This window comes from Triticum aestivum, chromosome 4B (genome assembly GCF_018294505.1).
Source record: "Triticum aestivum cultivar Chinese Spring chromosome 4B, IWGSC CS RefSeq v2.1, whole genome shotgun sequence".
In the NCBI taxonomy this organism is placed as follows: Eukaryota; Viridiplantae; Streptophyta; class Magnoliopsida; order Poales; family Poaceae; genus Triticum; species Triticum aestivum.
The window spans coordinates 577,272,093-577,291,595 of record NC_057804.1 but is presented as its reverse complement, the minus strand read 5'-3'; the positions used below and the strand labels follow the sequence as shown (position 1 = coordinate 577,291,595).

Sequence of the window (19,503 nt, the reverse complement as noted above, 5' to 3'; positions counted from 1 at the left end):
GCATGGCAAGACATTAACGTGACCCAATGGATAGTAAAGCATGTGCCTGTGCCAAGACAAGATGACAAGTCAGTCAACAATATTAGCTTCTAATTATGTTTTTCATTGTTAATACGTGAAATGCTGCTAACAGAATTAATTGTTGTAGTTCTTCTTGTGCACTCTACATGTTGAAGAACATCGAATTCTTTACGGGAGAAGATCTTAGACTGCATTATGACCAAGTACGTAGAGTAACACCTAAAATTCTCTCAATTTTGTAAACATATGGAAAGATACTAACATATCCTCCCATGCAGGCATACATCGACAATTATAGAAGAGAGCTACCTGTTGTCCTTCTTAATTTGCCCTACAACAAATTGAAGTCCATGAAAAGGCTGAAGACGTACGATGCTAGTCTATTGGATGCAGCTGCGATTGAAGATCTTGAAGATGCAAGCATTTAGTCCAGCAATGTTCCACTCTTAGATATGGAGTGTACATTTGGTTATGAAGCGTAGAGTAGGGTGTGGTTTGGTTTTAGTCCCGAAGAAGGTTTCCTAGCCATGTTCTTAGTCCAGTGCGAATTAATCAAGTTGTAATACTTCACAGTACTGGTTCCAAATACTATTCTTGAAATAAATTTGGTCTGCATGCGAGACACTGAAACATATATTTGCTTTTGACAAGAATTTGAAGCTTACGAAGGTTAACTGAATTCTTAAATTTATATTTAAGTTTCGTCGGAGTCTGGACAAGATTCAGACAATTACGTCGCTAGTTAGAAGTTTCAGAATTTTTTTAACATCGCTAGTTAGAAGTTCCAGAAAAATTTCAGCGAGTGCTGAAATATTTTGGCCGAAATTCAGTGAGGCTGGAATATTTTGGCCGAAAGGCAAATATTGCAGTGAGTGCTGAAATGAATGAAATTTAGTTATTTCATCGAAATCTCACCGAAGCGAAAACCATGGTGTTGTGCCATCTTGAGCAGCACCAGACATGATTCAGTATTATCAACAAAATTTGGTCTCACATGTACGAGGAAAAAATGTATGAGCACGGATGGGCAATAAAATAGCTTCACAAGAGAGAGGAAAATACTTCACGTGTGAATAGTCAATCCTAGTTGACTTTAGAACCAGTTTTCATCCTAAAAGAGGTCCAGTGATTTACCTATAACCAATAATAAAAGCGGTCCAGTTCTTTTGGCTGTTTTTCAAAGAAACGGGAACTATATCTTTTTGACGATCGTGATTCTCAGGAGACCTAAGTGTTGTTACGCAACTTACCATATTTTTTTACACCATAACTTACCTTTGCTAAACTCTCCACGCCCCCCCTAATATTCAACCAGGTGGGTCCCCTCCCTTTATTTCCTCCAACCGAAGAAATCTATACGTGGATATATGCCCGGGTTGTTACGATCCCTATAAATAGGGATCCTTTGAAACCTCATAGATCATAGTTCGTCCTTCTGCGCCGCCCAAAGCAGCAAGACCGAAGGACGGAGCAACCCAGGAATCCAGCAAGACCGAACGATGGAGCCAAACATGAATCCTCACGTAATTCCCCACGATCTCCTGCTGCAGCCACTTCTATTTTTTGTGCCACGATCTTAATCCCATGATCTCTTGCTGCAACCCCACTCGTTGTTTGCATATTCATGTAACTCAGCATGTTTTTAAACAAATTAAGTTGGGGGCATTAGGGGAGGGCGCTAGGATTTGTTTCCTACCAGATTGGCAGTTCATTGATTAATTTCAAGCTAAATCTTAGGTTTTGGTCTTGTCGATGCCAATTAGGGCAGCGGGCGCTTGCCTTCTTTTTTCCTTCTGCACGAGTTATGGAAGGCATCGATGGCCCGTGTTTTAATTCCATACTATTGACCATGATTAGCGCCTAGAGTTGAGGAGACCATGGTTGGATAGTTTTTTATTTTCGAATCTTGATTTTATTTCAGATCAGCGCCTTGGAATGGAGATTACCTTATATGACCGTTCAAACTAACCAAGCTGAATCTAATGCTAGTATTTGCACATTCATGGAACTCAGCTTGCTTGTAAACAAATTACCTCATGAAGTAGCGTAGAGCACAATTTTTATGTTGGTATATATAAGCTGTATTTGTCTGTATGAGTGTTTAAATTGTATACCATGTTGAATCTAATCACACTTGCACATACATTGAACCCAGGATGCTTCTTTGCCGCCATATGAGGAGTTCATAAAGGAATTAAACACGCAGCAAAGGATGTACATCCAGTTGATAGGACTGGGTGGACTTCTCAAGACACCCAGCATCAAAATCAGACGTGTATTGTGCATGGCCATCACTAATTCATATGGTGCAGAGCAGGATGTGATACGTCTCCAACGTATCTATAATTTTTGATTGCTCCAGCTACTTTATCTACTGTTTTGGACTATATTGGGCTTTATTTTCCACTTTTATATTACTTTTGGGACGAACCTATTAACCGGAGGCCCAACCCAGAATTGTTGTTTTTGCCTTTTTCAGTATTTCAAAGAAACAGAATATCAAACGGAGTCCAAACGGAATGAAACCTTCGGGATCGTGATTTTCCAACCGAACGTGATCCGGGAGACTTGGACCCTACTCCAAGCAGTGCCCGAGGAGGTCACGAGGGTGGAGGGCGTGCCCCCTACCTCGTGGGCCCCTCGGAGCTCCACCGACGTACTCCTTCTTCCTATATATACCTACGTATCCCCGAACAATCAGAACGGGACCCAAAAACCTAATTCCACCGCCGCAACTTTCTGTATCCACGAGATCCCATCTTGGGGCCTATTCCGGAGCTCTACCGGAGGGGGCATCTACCACGGAGGGCTTCTACATCATCACCATGGCCCCTCCGATGAAGTGTGAGTAGTTTACTTCAGACCTTCGGGTCCATAGCTAGTAGCTAGATGGCTTCTTATCTCTTTTTGGATCTCAATACAATGTTCTCCCCCTCTCTTGTGGAGAACTATTAGATGTAATCTTCTTTTTGCGGTGTGTTTGTTGAGACCGATGAATTGTGGGTTTATGATTCAGATTATTTATGGAAAATATTTGATTCTTCTCGGAATTCTTTTATGTATGATTGAGTTATCTTTGCAAGTCTCTTCGAATTATCCTTTTTGGTTTGGCCAACTATATTGGTAGTTCTTGCAATGGGAGAAGTTCTTAGCTTTGGGTTCAATCTTGCAGTGTCCTTACCCAGTGACAGAAGGGGCAGCAAGGCACGTATTGTATTGTTGCCATCGAGGATAACAAGATGGGGTTTTTATCATATTGCATGAATTTATCCCTCTACATCATGTCATCTTGCTTACGGCGTTACTCTGTTTTTACTTAATACTCTAGATGCATGCTGGATAGCGGTCGATGAGTGGAGTAATAGTAGTAGATGCAAAATCGTTTCGATCTACTTGTTTTGGACGTGATGCCTATATACATGATCATTGCCTAGATATGTTCATAACTATGCTCAATTCTGTCAATTGCTCAACAATAATTTGTTCACCCACCGTAGAATACTTATGCTCTCGAGAGAAGCCACTACTGAAACCTATGGCCCCCGGGTCTATTCTCATCATATCAATCTATATCACTTTATTTACTTGCTTTGTTTTTACTTTGCCTTTACTTTTTACTTTGCATCTATCTATCAAAAATACCAAAAATATTATCTCCATTAGATCTCACTCTCGTAAGTGACCGTGAAGGGATTGACAACCCCTAAGCATTGGTTGCGAGTTGCTATCGTTTTGTGTAGGTACGAGGGACTTGTGCGTGGTCTCCTACTGGATTGATACCTTGGTTCTCAAAAACTGAGGGAAATACTTATGCTACTTTACTGCATCATCCTCTCCTATTCGGGGAAATCCAACTCAGTGCTCAAGAGGTAGCAAGAAGAATTTCTGGCACCGTTGCCGGGGAGGCTCACGCAAGCAAGTCAACCATACCAAGTACCCATCGCAATCCCTATCTCTCGCATAACATTATTTGCCATTTGCCTCTTGTTTTCCTCTCCCCCACTTCACCCTTGCCTTTTATTTGCCCTCTCTTTCCCAATCTCCTCCTCTCTTTTCCGTTTGCCTTTTCCAGTTGCCTTTCTGTTTGCTCGTGTGCTAGTTTGCTTGCTTGTCATCATGACTAGTCTCTTATCTTCTCCGTTATCTCCCGAGAATGAAGTTCTAAATTTTAAGCAAAGAGAGGGAGAAAATCTAAAAGATGCTTGGTATAGAATTTGCAATGCTCAAAATAGATCTACCAGGAAGCAATCTACTTCAGTTCTTCTTCGCAATTTTTACGTAGGTGCTAATACTTGGTATAGATATATCCTTGATACCATTACCGGAGGGAATTTTGTGGGTAGCCATACTTTTAATTCTTATAATGCTCTAATAGATATATTTGGCTCACCACCCCTTTTGATTAATGGAACTACGTTAACTTTGGAGCATGTTATGCAAAGGCTTGAAACTATTGAAAATAAAGTTGCTACCGTTGAATCAATTGAAAATCTTGATAAAAAGATCCACAATAAAATTACCCAATATGGATCTAAGGTAGGAATGACTTTGAAAAATATCAAAGAAAAAGAACCCATAGTTAATGGAAAAATAAATCTAGACTCTACAAGAATCGATAAACTTGAGGGTATCATCACCAACTTGGGAACCGCTTTTTCTTCTGTTCAAAACACTCCAAGTTCTTCTACTAAAAGTACCAAGCTTATGTATGTTCCTAAGAATAAGGGTGAATCATCTAGTACGAAAACCGCGGATCTTAAATCTATAAGTGTTCATCCCAATCTTTTTACCATCATTAAGGAACCATTTGCTATAGATGAATTTTTCGATCTTTTGCCTGAAAATTTGACAATTATTAGAAAGAAAGGAAATTCTAAAGGAGGTAGATGCCTCATTGAAGAATTGCCTACCAAAGATGGCAATACCTAGATCTATCATTGCTTTTATGCCTAGCTAGGGGCGTTAAACGATAGCGCTTATTGGGAGGCAACCCAATTTTATTTTGTGTTTTTTGTTTTTGCTTCTGTTTAGGAATAAATAATCCATCTATCCTTTGTTTAGATGTGGTTTTGTCTTTTAATTAGTGTTTGTGCCAAGTAGGACCTATAGGATAACCTACGATGATAGTTGATTTGATTCTGCTGAAAAAACAGAAACTTTGCGCGCACAAATATAATTTTGTTAAATCACACGAACGTGATTTTGTGTTGATTCTTTTTTCTGCTGATAAATAAACAAATTTTCCAGGACTTCCTATTTTGGTAGAATTTTTAGAGTTCCGTAAGTTTGCGTTAGTTACAGATTGCTACAGACTGTTCTGTTTTTGACAGATTCTGTTTTTCGTGTGTTGCTTGCATATTTTGATGAATCTATGGCTAGTAAAATAGTTTATAAACCATAGATAAGTTGGAATACAGTAGGTTTAACACCAATATAAATAAAGAATGAGTTCATTACAGTACCTTGAAGTAGTCTTTTTTTTCTTTCTCTAACGGAGCTCACGAGATTTCTGTTGAGTTTTGTGTTGTGAAGTTTTCAAGTTTTGGGTGAATTCTTTTGATGGAATATGGAACAAGGAGTGGCAAGAGCCTAAGCTTGGGGATGCCCATGGCATCCCCAAGATAATACAAGGACACCAAAAAGTCAAAGCTTGTGGATGCCCCGGAAGGCATCCCCTCTTTCGCCCACTTTCATCGGTAATTTACTTGGAGCTATATTTTTATTCACCAACATGATATGTGTTTTGCTTGGAGAGTCTTGTATTATTTGTATCTTTGCTTGTTATTCTACCACAATCATCCTTGTTGTACACATCTTTTGAGAGAGCCATACATGAATTGGAATTTGTTAGAATACTCTATGTGCTTCACTTATATCTTTTGAGCTTGATAGTTTTGCTCATAGTACTTCACTTATATCTTTTGAGCATGATAATTTTTGCTCTAGTGCTTCACTTAGATCTTTTAGAGAACGATGGTGGATTTGTTTTAAAGAAACTATTGATCTCTCATGCTTCACTTAGATTATTTTGAGAGTCTTTAATAGCATGGTAATTTTCTTAATGTTAATATACTTGGTGTTCAAGATATGTGAAACTTTCTTTTGAGTGAATTGAATACTAAGATAAGTTTGATGCTTGATAATTGTTTTGAGATATGGAGGTGATAATATCAAAGTTGTGCTAGTTGGGTGATTATGAATTTGAGAAATACTTGTGTTGAAGTTTGCAAGTCCCGTAGCATGCACGTATGGTTAAAGTTATGTAACAAATTTGAAACATGAAGTGTACCTGGCTTGTGCATCCTTATGAGTGGTGGTCGGGGACGAGTGATGGTCTTTTCCTACCAATCTATCCCCCTAGGAGCATGTGCGTAGTACTTGAATTTTTGATGACTTCTAAATTTTTGCAATAAGTATATGAGTTCTTTTGACTAATGTTGAGTCCATGGACGCACTCTCACCTTTCCACCATTGCTAGCCTCTTCGGTACCGTGCATTGCCCTTTCTCACCTTGAGAGTTGGTGCAAACTTCCCCGGTGCATCCAAACCCCGTGATACGATACGCTCTATCACACATAAACCTCCTTATATCTTCCTCAAAACAGCCACCATACCTACCTATTATGGCATTTCCATAGCCATTCCGAGATATATTGTCATGCAACTTCCATCATCATCATCATGACATACATTACTTTTGTCATATTGCCATTGCATGATCATGTAGTTGACATCGTATTTGTGGCAAAGCCACCATGCATTATTTTTTTTCATACTTGTCACTCTTGATTCATTGCACCATCCCGGTACACCGCCGGAGGCATTCATATAGAGTCATATCTTGTTCTAAGTTTCGAGTTGTAATCCTTGTGTTATAATCAATAGAAGTGTGATGATCATCATTATTATACGCACTTGTGCTTCAAAGTAGCACCTTGTGCTTCAAAGTAGCCCAAATAAAAAAAAAGAGAAAGGCCAAAAAAAAAGAAAGGCCCAAAAAAAGGGCAATGCTACTATCTCTTTTTCCACACTTGTGCTTCAAAGTAGCACCTTGTTCTTCATGTAGTGAGTCTCATATATTGTGCTTCAAAGTAGCACCATGCTTTTCATGTAGAGAGTCTCATGTGTTATCACTTTCATATCCTAGTGGGAATTTTTCATTATAGAACTTGGCTTGTATATTCCTACGATGGGCTTCCTCAAATGCCCTAGGTCTTCATGAGCAAGCAAGTTAGATGCACACCCACTAGTTTTCTATTGTTGAGCATCCATATCTCTAGTGCATCTGTTGCATGGCAATCCCTACTCCTCATGTTGACATCAATTGATGGGCATCTCCATAGCCCGTTGATTATCCTCGTCAATATGATACTTTCTCCTTTTTTTGTCTTCTCCACACAATCCCCATCATCATATTCTATTCCACCCATAGTGCTATATCCATGGCTCACGCTCATGTATTGCGTGAAGGTTGAAAAAGTTTGAGATTATTTAAGTATGAAACAATTGCTTGGCTTGTCATCGGGGGTATAGAAGTTGGGAACATCTTTGTGTGACGAAAATGAAGCATAGCCTAACTATATAATTTTGTAGGGTTGAACTTTCTTTTGCCATGTTATTTTGAGAAGACATGATTGCTTTGATTAGTATGCTTGAAGTATTATTACTTTTGTGTCAATATGAACTTTTGTCTTGAATCTTTCAGATCTGAATATTCATATCACAATTGAGAAGATTTACATTGAAATTATGCCAAAGTATCACTCCACATCAAAAATTCTTTTTTATCATTTACCTACTCGAGGACGAGCAGGAATTAAGCTTGGGGATGCTTGATACGTCTCCAACGTATCTATAATTTTTGATTGCTTCATGCTACTTTATCTACTGTTTTGGACTATATTGGGCTTTATTTCCACCTTTTATATTACTTTTGGGACTAACCTGTTAACCGGAGGCCCAGCCCGGAATTGTTGTTTTTTGCCTTTTTCAGTATTTCGAAGAAACAGAATATCAAACAGAGTCCAAACGGAATGAAACCTTCGGGATCGTGATTTTGCAACCGAACGTGATCTAGGAGAATTGGACCCTACTCCAAGCAGTGCCCGAGGAGGTCACGAGGGTGGAGGGCACTACCCCCCCCCCTGGGCGCGCCCCCCTACCTCGTGGGCCCCTCAGAGCTCCACCGACGTACTCCTTCCTCCTATATATACCTACGTATCCCCGAACGATCAGAATGGGAGCCAAAAACCTAATTCCACCGCCGCAACTTTCTGTATCCACGAGATCCCATCTTGGGGCCTGTTCCGGAGCTCCGCCGGAGGGGGCATCTACCACGGAGGGCTTCTACATCATCACCATGGCCCCTCCGATGAAGTGTGAGCAGTTTACTTTAGACCTTCGGGTTCATAGCTAGTAGCTAGATGGCTTCTTCTCTCTTTTTGGATCTCAATACAATGTTCTCCCCCTCTCTTGTGGAGAACTATTCGATGTAATCTTCCTTTTGCGGTTTGTTTGTTGAGACCGATAAATTGTGGGTTTATGATTCAGATTATCTATGAAAAATATTTGATTCTTCTCTGAATTCTTTTATGTATGATTGAGTTATCTTTGCAAGTCTCTTCGAATTATCCTTTTTGGTTTGGCCAACTAGATTGGTAGTTCTTGCAATGGGAGAAGTGCTTAGCTTTGGGTTCAATCTTGCGGTGTCCTTACCCAGTGACAGAAGGGGAAGCAAGGCACGTATTGTATTGTTGCCATCGAGGATAACAAGATGGTTTTTTTTATCATATTGCATGAATTTATCCCTCTACATCATGTCATCTTGCTTACGACATTACTCTATTTTTACTTAATACTTTAGATGCATGATGGATAGCGGTCGATGAGTGGAGTAATAGTAGTAGATGCAGAATCGTTTTGATCTACTTTTTTTGAACGTGATGCATATATACATGATCATTGCCTAGATATGTTCATAACTATGCTCAATTCTGTCAATTGCTCAACAGTAATTTGTTCACCCACCGTAGAATACTTATGCTCTCGAGAGAAGCCACTAGTGAAACCTATGGCCCCCGGGTCTATTCTCATCATATCAATCTATATCACTTTATTTACTTGCTTTGTTTTTTACTTTGCCTTTACTTTTTACTTTGCATCTATCTATCAAAAATACCAAAAATATTATCTCTATTAGATCTCACTCTCGTAAGTGACCGTGAAGGGATTGACAACCCCTAAGCATTGGTTGCGAGTTGCTATCGTTTTGTGTTGGTATGAGGGACTTGTGCGTGGTCTCCTACTGGATTGATTCCTTGGTTCTCAAAAACCCAAGGGAAATGCTTACACTACTTTACTGCATCATCCTCTCCTCTTCGGGGAAATCCAACACAATGCTCAAGAGGTAGCAGGATGCCTTTATCATCAACGGGAGACCATGTAGGATCACACTAGAAGATGTAGCGCATATAACAGGCATGCCCTGCCATGGGAAGAAGCACGTCCCTTCAAATCTTGATGAAAATATGGAGTTGTGGAAGAAACTGAAAGACCGTAATGACACAAAAATAACTTTCAAAGGATTGCTAGCCAAGATGAAAGGCGACAGCACACCAAATTTTGTCAGGTCATTTGTCTTGTACACCATAGGCAAATATGTATGCCAAACAAAAGAGGAGTATGTGGATAACAAATATATTGGGATTGTTAGAAACGTTGAGACGATAAAGGGCACAAATCTTGGACAGCTAATGCTTGACTATCTTATGGATAGCGTGAAGAATTTTGTAAATGGTGAGGCAATTCTGGAGGGGAATCTACCACTGCTGCAGGTAACTCATAGTAGTACAACCTAACATACATTACATAATGTACGAGAATATTTGTAAACTGCTTTTGTTGTCATGCAGACATGGTACTACGAGAAGTTCAGAGTGCACCAATTGGACTCTAGCATCTCGTATGAATCAAGGTTAAGGCCGCTGATCCAGAACTGGAGAGAGGAGAAGGCAAAAAAGGTTGACAATATAATCCAGAATAATTATCTGGGAGTTGGAGAGGTAAAATGTTAGCACATTGCCTGGATTATGTAACATGTATATTTTCTAAATCATACTAACGACACTAAACTGCAGTATGTTGAGGACCTGATGAGGCCTTTCATTCCAGCGCGAGATGGTACGCTGGCCAAACCGAAGACTGGCGGTCAGGTAAATGAGTTACATCAGGCACCCAATATATATTGTAACATTGCAACTAGTATGAAGTTATATGATTCTAACTGTTTCAAAGTCTCAGATTAAGGTACTCGTCGGACGTGTATTGACTGATTTGCAAGAAGTTGCCTCCCTCGTGCAGGAGGCTGGTGCACAACAAGTTGATAGGATGTGCACCCTTGAAAAGAAAATGGATGAGTGCCTTAGGCGTACCCATACAAATGGCAAGCTCACAGAAGACCTCATCAAAGAATTGAACGTAAGCCTAGAATTATGAGATTAGTATATATAATTGGAAATTTACGTCTAGAAGGTTTTTTCTAAATTAGTTTACTATGAAAACACCCCAGACTAACATGTATTTTTTAAAGATAAAACATGACGAAATATTTCTAGGACTGGAGGACATACATCTTTCTGACCTCGGGGCACCTTCACACCCACTGGAGGCCTCTGTTGAGAATGTTGAGCAGGCTTCTGACCAGGGGAAACAAAATGATGTCACGGAGGTCGCTGCTAAGCACCATTGCAAATGGTGCATAAAGAATGATGACATAGAGCCCCCAATGAAGAACCTTGATGAAGAGTTTGACATGCGCATGTTAACTTAATTATGAAACAATCATTGTCGTTTCAGAAATAACATGTGATCTTCCACGTACAGGATGAAGCATTTGAAAGAGCTGAAAGAAAAATCATACAGGATCTCAGTGGTATTCATAAGCTTTTAAAAGAGGTGGATGATATCCAGGGTGCTCCTAGTTTGGATAAGCAAATGCATTCCAAAGCCACCACAAGCCTTGAAGAATTCCAGGTGATGCACATTTTACCTATAATTGAGGAAGAATCTGCTAAAGGCTAGCATGCGGTTTATTTCTTATGACAGATTCCGTTCAACATATGGAGTAAGCAGCACTCTGTGAAGGCTACGGGATCGCGAGAGCCCGAAAAGCCCCGTGCCTTCGCAGATGATGACAGCCATGATGAATCCTTTCGAAAGCAGCAAGAAGTAAGTGTGGTTGAATCGATGCCACCAAATCATGGGGGCGAAAATAAAAATGTGGTATTGCAATTATTTAAGATGCTTCGTACGATACTGAGAAAAAAAAAGGAAAAACAAGACCCCATCAGAGTCTACAAATGATTCCGAGGACACGAACAATAAAAAGAGGAAAATCGGCTCTAGCAACTTAAAAAAGAGGCCAGAAGTTACTGAAACCCAGAGGGACCAGCTAGATGTGGTTTGACAGGATTTCGTGGCGTCACTGATCAACAGTACAAATCATGAAAAACAAATGGTCCTAGTTGATGACATTGTCATGCTATCGAAGCATTTGCAATGCCTCACCCAAAAAGATGGTTCTGAAGAAGCCGTATGGTTGGGTGACGAAGTAAGATATTTCATAAATTAGTTTATTAAGTTCCATTTTTGTAATACAATTAACTTGATTATTATTGTAGGTGGTTGATGCTGCGATCCAGCTCATGCGTCATGATGACCCAATTGACACAAGGGACGGCCAACTGGTTTACATTGAGAGGGTGGCCGGCGTCGCTAAGCTCGAAAGAGATGGTAGGATAGAGGAGTGCTACAAGGATGCTTTGGCAGGCATTCCTGGAACAACACAAGGCACCAGCTACCTGAAACATGACATGGTATTTTAACCTGACTTTGAACAGATTTTTTCATTACTATACACGTTGATCAAATTATCTGCGCAATCCAGGTTTTCCTACCTACGAACAGCCAAGGCGTCCACTGGTTACTTGTGGTCGTAAACCCCAGAAGGAAGGAGATTCAGGTTCTTGATTCACTTTTCCACTGTATGGTACCCAAAGAAGTACACAATGTGGTGAGAATTTCAACATATGCAATTATAACAAAGGATTTGACATCATATGTAAGTATTAGTCGTAGGCAACTTCTCATCCCATTGGGCTTGTAGGTACATGGGATGGAAGCACATCTGAGAGCAGCGAGGCGAGTCAATGGGATAGAAAGCAATGCATGGGAAGACATTAACGTGACACAGTGGCCAGTATGGAACATTAATGTGCCAAAATCCGATGAAACGTCAGTCAAAAATATTAGCTTTTGTTTTTGTTTTAGATTGTTAATATCTGAAATGCTGATCTAACAACATAAAATGTTGCAGTTCTTGTTGTGCACTGTACATGCTGAAGAACATTGAATTATTTACAGGACTAAAACTAAGTAAGCAGTATGACGAAGTACGTAGAGTAACACCTAAAATTATGTCATTTTTTGATCTTAAAGGAACGATACTAACATATCCTTGCATGCCGGCATACATCGAGAAATTCAGAAAAGAGCTACCTGTTGTGCTTGTCGATTCACCCTACAACAAAATGAAATACAGGAATAGGTTCAAGCAGTACCATGCTAGGCTATCGGATGCAGCTGCGATTGAAGATGACGAAGATGCAAGCAGTTAGTCCAGCAGTGTGGAGTGTTCACTTGGCCATAAACCGATAGAGTAGGGTTTGGTTGGGTTTTAGTCCTGAAGAAGGTTTCCTAGCCGTGTTCTTAGTCCATTGCACATGAGTCAAGTTGTAAAACTACAATAATATTGGTTACTATATTTTGCTTGAAATAAATTTGGTCTGTATGGGATCTCGTAGAAATCTATATTTGCTTTTTACTACCATGTGACAATAATGGTGCCTGGGGCAACCCTAGAAGAATAATGGACTATGATATGTCTATTATCATACGAGAGAAAAAAGTACGAGCATGAGCATAGCCTCACAACAGAAGTCAAAAATACTACCTGATTCAACACGCAATCCCAGCTATGTCTCGTAGGCAGGCCGCAAAGCCAAATAAATAGAGCATAGGATAACAAGAGTAAAGCACGTACCATAGGGGGCCTCTGCAGCTACTGCAACGCTGAATTGAAGCGATCACCTTCAGGAGCACAGTGGTGTGGCCATGGTACATCCATCCTGCCTCAGGAAATCACATAGCATGTTCTGTCATAGCCCTGCAAAACAGAGGAAAATTACTACTTGTACTAACCTTGTCAAGTGTGTGCATGTAACAAATGTTGGACATAACTAAACACGGAAGAATGAAATGCAACATATGGAAGAATGAAACGCTCATTCCTTTGTCTCTGCTTTTTACGAGGACCATTACTCTCCCTTTAACAAGGCTAAAACATCACAATAAAAATTAACAGCAATCTTGAAAAGGTGGATATCCCATGTGAATCTAATTTTTCATATAAAGCACATGTCAAGTCTGTTGATCCCAGTCCAGCAATTGCACAAGAAGAAGCGAGCATCATAAATATTGAGCAACATAAGCTATGAATTGTTTATAGTACATTCTAAAATTAATAGCTTATCATCTCTATTGATCTCCAAATCTCACCTATCAGCCAAATTGAAAGAATACATGTCGAATGCAGCGATTGAACGTTCGTAGATCATGCAGTCGGGGCTGGACGAATGGGGCTGGCCATCGAGGCCGGCGGCCGGCCTCTTCTAGTCCCGCAGAACATGATCCATAATGCATGGCCAGATCAAAGCTGTAGCCATGGCAGACAAATGATATGTAGAGGACGCAAATTAACAACCAATTGGAGGACCTGCATGGAGGACTGGGAGGTGGGATGGCGCCGACTCTTCGCCGGCGGCCGCCGCGTGGATGGCAGTGGGCCTTCTCTAGTGTTTGTTGAAAAGGTGATGCGAGATCGCGAGGGAGTTGGGGTGGAGGAAGGGAGGGGCCTCGACGCGCAGCTAGATCCTGCCAGCGACGAGGGAGGGAGGGGCCGCAACGCGCGGCTAGATCATGCCGGCGACGAGGCAGGGAGGGGCCGCGACGAGGAATAAGAACGGGATAAAACCCTAGTGGCGGCGAGGAATAAGAACGGGATAAAAACCGAACCGAAAAAAACCCGGAAATTCATACCGAGAATACCCTCGAAATATTTGGGAGGGAAAATCAGATCAATTCGAAATATTTTTTCTCCCGAAAATACCCTCGGGGTCTGATATAATACACGTGACATCAGCGTATTGCATCGGATCTGGACCGTCGAATTCGCTCCGACGGACGGTCCATATTGTCCGGATGCTCATATATTGAGAGCCAGCGGTTGCTCGATCTCTGTAAAAACAAAAAAAAAACTCATATTTATAGCAGTCCAGGAAAGAATCTTGTCCTCGAAGTAAAGTCCTGCGAGTATATTTCTGTCCGCAATGGACACGACTGAGAGATGACGCTGGCTGCAGCAAGGCGTCGGACCTTTGGGTCTGCGCCATCCCCTCGATTGGATATCCCCGGTCAATTCCTGAGGCAGATAAACACGTCGCTCTGCTTTTTGGCATCTTTCACGAGCAAAGTCCCTCGTCGTCTACAGGCCGGGGCCGGCAGGCGGGACAGGACAAGAAGCACGCAGCGCCTCAGATTTTGCTCACCGGGCCGGCGTTTCTGTGAGTTGGACGAGGTGCTGCACGCTGCCACTTTCGGCACGAAAGTATAAAAGCACAGCCGCCCCGATTCCGGCGTACGCACCGTGGCCGTAGCTGCAGCTCCGGCCACTGCCCAGGGTGTGGTGCGGCGTGCCGCATCGGGTTCTCCGGGGCATCGCCGCGTCACGGGTTACGACAGAGACAGCACTCAGCTCAGCCGATGTAATACTATCTCTCCTTGCGTCGTCTCTTCCGCCGACGCGCCCACGCAACGCGACGCGACGCGCATCACCACCGCTCTGTCTACACAGCACCGTAGGCTTCGGCGCACCTCCCAGGTTCAGTAGTACATGGCATATAGTAAGTGGCAAAGGTTCAGTGCATGCTAGATTGAAAATCTCCTACGTCGTGGCATGCATGCATGCATGCACGTCAAAGAGTCTCACATTGCGGCAAAATTGTCGGCACCTCCCACACAAGTTAAGGCGCCAACCATGCAACGACATGCATCATCGCACACCCTACCCTCGCATCGCAGAGGTCGGCCGATCACAACACCGCCTCCCCTGCAAGCTTTATCATCGGTCCTCTTGCACCACCGTACATGTGAGCATGTTGCCCTAGCTAGCTACCTACTACGAGTACGTCCCTGCGTTGCGTGCTACGCTAATCTCACTCGCTCAGTCGTTCCAGAGCGCGAACACCGGGAGCGGGTGCGCGGCGGGGACGCCGGCGACCGGCCGGGCCGCGCCTGGCATCCAGTTCCCTCCGCCGTTGCTGCCCTCGCCGGCCTCGTACTTCATGGCGTGCGCGTACTGGAGGCCGTGCAGCAGGTGCGCGCCGCGGTGGCCGTCCGAGGCGTCGGAGCTGTTGTCGGACGCGCCGGCCTCGGGGCGCTCCACGGCGACGCTCACGCCGCTGGGCAGCGCCGGCGCGTCGCGCGTCGGGGAGCGCCTGCAGGCGAGGTCCCCGCCGATGAGGTGCGAGCTGGCGCAGATGCGCTTCACGTCGTACTTGCTGATGTCGAAGTTGGTGACGGCGCTCAGCCCGCGGAACTTGATCGCCGCGATGTCGTACGCCTCCGCCGCCTCCTCCTGCGTACCTACGACGATTTTCAACTAGACATGAGACATCTACTGCCATATAACCATGCACAAATGACAAAAAAGAACAAGAACAACAAGATTACAGTTAGATTAGCAACAGTCGGGTGACTGTTAAGGCTTGGAACTTGGAGTGAACAAGCTGCATACAAGAGTAGTAAGAAAACAAAAACTTACTGAAGGTTCCCAGGTATAGGTCCTTGTTCCCTGCCACCCTCCCAATCCTGGCCTGCCATCTGCCGTGCTGGTGATGCCTGGGGAAAGGGAAAGCAAGCGCAACAAGAAAAGATCACACACAGTGCCACAGGCTGGCAAGTCGATGCGTGTGTGTTTCTGCGTGTCTGTCTGTCTGTGACTTGTGACTGCGAGTGAGATGGACTACACTAGGGCCCTGTTTGATTCCAAATAAATCACCAACTTATAAGTCAAAAATTGCAAAAAGTGACTTATTTTGCCAAACAGCCCCAACTTATAAGTCATCCCAACTTATAAGTCATAAGTTGCTCCACCCCAACTTAAAACGTATAAGTCACCCCCTTTTGCATGGGTCCCACCACCTGCATGATGTTGATTGGTGTGGGAAGGTGTGGGAAGATAACTTATAAGTCGGGTGACAACCAAACGGGTGTGACTTATAAATCACTGGTTTTAAGTCACCTGACTTATAAGTCAGGGGACTTATTGGAACCAAAGAGGACCTAGAGCTGACAAGAGAGCAAGTTTTGGGGTGGGGAAAAAGCCTGCGGATGGGGGTAAAAATGGGGCACCTGGTCACTCCTCTGTACATGGATGCTCCCCTCGAGAAGCCACTGCTGTTCCTGCAAAGAACAAAATTTTACTCGGAAGTTGTAAGCCTTGGTGAGCGCGCCAGATGTTTTCACACTTTTGGATGCGCATGTATGTGAAAGTGTGCACACAGATTACCCAGTAGTCCTAGGAATTTTGTCTCTAGTGATGTTTAAGTTGTTCATCAGATTTTGCAATGGTTTTCTTCCATAGTATTCCTTCGCAATTTTATATATGTTTTTACAATTTTATAGTAGATGATCTGTACGTACTTCTTTGCAATGGTCCTAATAATTGTTGGCACTGCATCACTGATGGTGCGGCAGTAATAAAGAGGAAAAAACAGGAAGCCAAGAAGTGCACCTTCTTAAGTGCGCAATGAACTCCTGCCTTGTCATGTGCTTCATCTCCTCCAGCTCCTTCTCGTAGGTGCTTAACTACATGTGACAACAAAACCCAGCCCATCCATCAAGGAAACATTGAAAACATCTGCTGTACTAAGCACTTTATTTAATCAGCAGCGAGTTACAGTATGCAGGTGCAGGAATGAACCATAGGACTACGTACCAGGCCCCTACACTAGTAGTACCACCACATTCCCTGGGCTTAATTAAGAGGAAAGCTTGAATGCAATGGCGTCTCAGAAGCTGAAACCTACCGGGAAATTTATGTGAGTCGTTGGCCCCCAGTACTTGAGCGCTGCCAGATCATAAGCCCTCGCGGCCTTCTCCTCCTTGTCATACCCACCTTCAAATTTCAGATCAACCATGATCGATCAGAATGTAACAACAACAATGGACAACAAGAGGTTCCAAACTGAACCTCTAAAACCACTGGAGAAGTTAAGGAAGGAGTAGCAACGGCTTACCTAGGTAAACTGCTCGTTGCATTCGGCAGATTCGGGAACGAACATGCATGGAAGTTGATGTCAGTACGAAGTTACAAAGGCAGAAATGTTTTGTGGTTCTTGATCTGATGAGGAGGAGCTCACCTTGCCTTCCTTTCCTGGTCTGGCCTTCCTTCCTGCAGGTGTTGTCCCACAGGTGAGCCTCGTACCTCCCCGTCCACCTGTGCCTGCAAATCAACGTACGAACCAGCATGAATCCATGAAGGAACCCGGACGTGTAAACGATGCAAAAGCTTGAGCACGCAAGAGCAAGACCAACCTGGTGACGCCGCGGAACTGCGACGTCCTCTGCCCGAACGTCTGCGCGAGCTTGCGAGGGACGGGGACGCACGGCGCCGGCAGCGGCGGCGGCGGCTCGGTCGGGGCGGAGTGCACGGATGGAGGCACCGCCGGCGACCGCTCTGGGACGTACATCGACTGCCGGAGCCAGGACTTGATGCCAGAGATCGACATGTTGGTGCTGCCGTCGAAGCCCGCCGCCGAGCTGTACATTGGCGCCGCCGCCATCGCCCCCGTGCCTGCAGCTTGTTGGTTCGGCGGGCACAGCGAGTACTGGCCGTGGTGCGCCGGCATGTAGTGGTGGTCCGGGAGGCCGGTGCAGTGTGGCGGCGGCGGCGCGTTGTTGATGTCCAGCCCGATGACGGCGCCACCGCCGCCATTGCCCTGGAAGTAGGGCGAGCCTGGATACGCGTGATGGACGTCCTGGTGGTGGTGGTACTTGAGCTCGTCGGCGTGGCTGGCGTCGTAGATGCCGCTGCTCCTGTCGTTGCCGTAGCCGACGCTCAGGAAGTCCTCCAGCTTGGGGCCTTTGGCTTCTGCGTGCTGATGCCTCCAATCTGTACAAAAGTTACGGCAAACAGTCTGATCAAACACAAACTAAACCCCTTGTTGATATGCCATTTCAGCGTGAAGATGCATCTGTGAATATATGGTAGTCCAACACAAACTAGGAACAACACCAGCGAGTTGTCGTCGAACAAGATTAACATGAACATGTGCAGTTTTCATCCTACTAGTGTTAGTTAGACTTGGACACTAGTACTATGATACATGGCAGAAAAAAAAAACGTGAACATGCAGGCAATGATTCGAACAAGCTAAGCATAGCCTTCCTGAACTCGTGTTGCATGTGATTGGTCAGTTACCTCGGCCGTCGTACTGCCCAGAGCCGCCGCCAGAGTGCAACGGCACGCCTACGATGGGCGAAGAAGACGCCGCCACCGCGGTGGGCGACGAGCAAGAGCCACCGTCACCACCATCGCACCCCACTCCCTCGCCGGCGTCGTAGCCCCTGGCGGCATAAGAAGAGGAAGACAAGGAGAAGCCGAGCCAGCCACTGTTCATGTCCATCTCCTCCTCCAGCTCTCCACCAACGCACAGAACCAAAAAGCTTAGGAGGAGGAGAAAAGGAAACGAAAGAGGAACCAAAAGAGCTCGATCTTTTGCCTGCCGGCCGGCCGGAGTGCGTGTGACTTGCAAGCAAGGGAGATAGGGAGGGCGGAGGCTATCTAGATTGGTGCTCGGGCTACGAGAAGAGGGGAGCCCCCCCTTTTTGACGTTTATATACGCGGGAGCTATATTGGCCACCGGTGTAGCGTAGGGTGGTGGAATGATCGGTCGATATGGACGAGTCGATGAATGAATGAATGCGGTTCTACTGTAGAGTAGAGTAGGAAGGGGAAGGAAACCAAGTCTTGGTGTGCAACTTTGGCTGGGCTGGCTTTGCTTGTGCATTGCATGTACGTATGCGAGTGTGGTCCGGAGTTTTCTTTCTGCGTTGGGGTCTGTGCCGCCATAGATACGTCTTGCAGCGTGGCAGCGCCAAGATGGGGCCTGGTGTGAATGAGTGAATATGAGTGAGAGTATCGGGGTTGGTTATTTTAGTGTTGGCGTTTGTTCTCTCACTCACGTGCCAAACTCAAGGGGGTCAGGGTCATCACATGCACGCGGGAATTGCGTGGTGTCTTCTCAGGTGGTTCGGTGACCCGAAGTCCAAGATCAAGCAAACGATTCAACAGCAACCGCTCCG

At 44.2% G+C, this 19,503-nt stretch overlaps 1 protein-coding gene across 1 annotated transcript; it reads right to left on the bottom strand.

The window, feature by feature from the left end:
- Positions 1-15,036: 15,036 nt before the first annotated feature.
- On the bottom strand, positions 15,037-19,047 carry LOC123089250 (AP2-like ethylene-responsive transcription factor BBM2). The gene is made up of 9 exons (XM_044510971.1): positions 18,620-19,047; positions 17,734-18,310; positions 17,559-17,641; positions 17,436-17,444; positions 17,226-17,314; positions 16,931-17,004; positions 16,549-16,599; positions 15,959-16,035; positions 15,037-15,780 (listed from the first exon to the last, which is right to left on the bottom strand). Exons 1-9 carry the CDS (start codon positions 18,822-18,824, stop codon positions 15,359-15,361), a joined length of 1,587 nt encoding a protein of 528 aa, XP_044366906.1. The 5' UTR covers positions 18,825-19,047; the 3' UTR covers positions 15,037-15,358.
- Between the last annotated feature and the right edge of the window lie 456 nt (positions 19,048-19,503).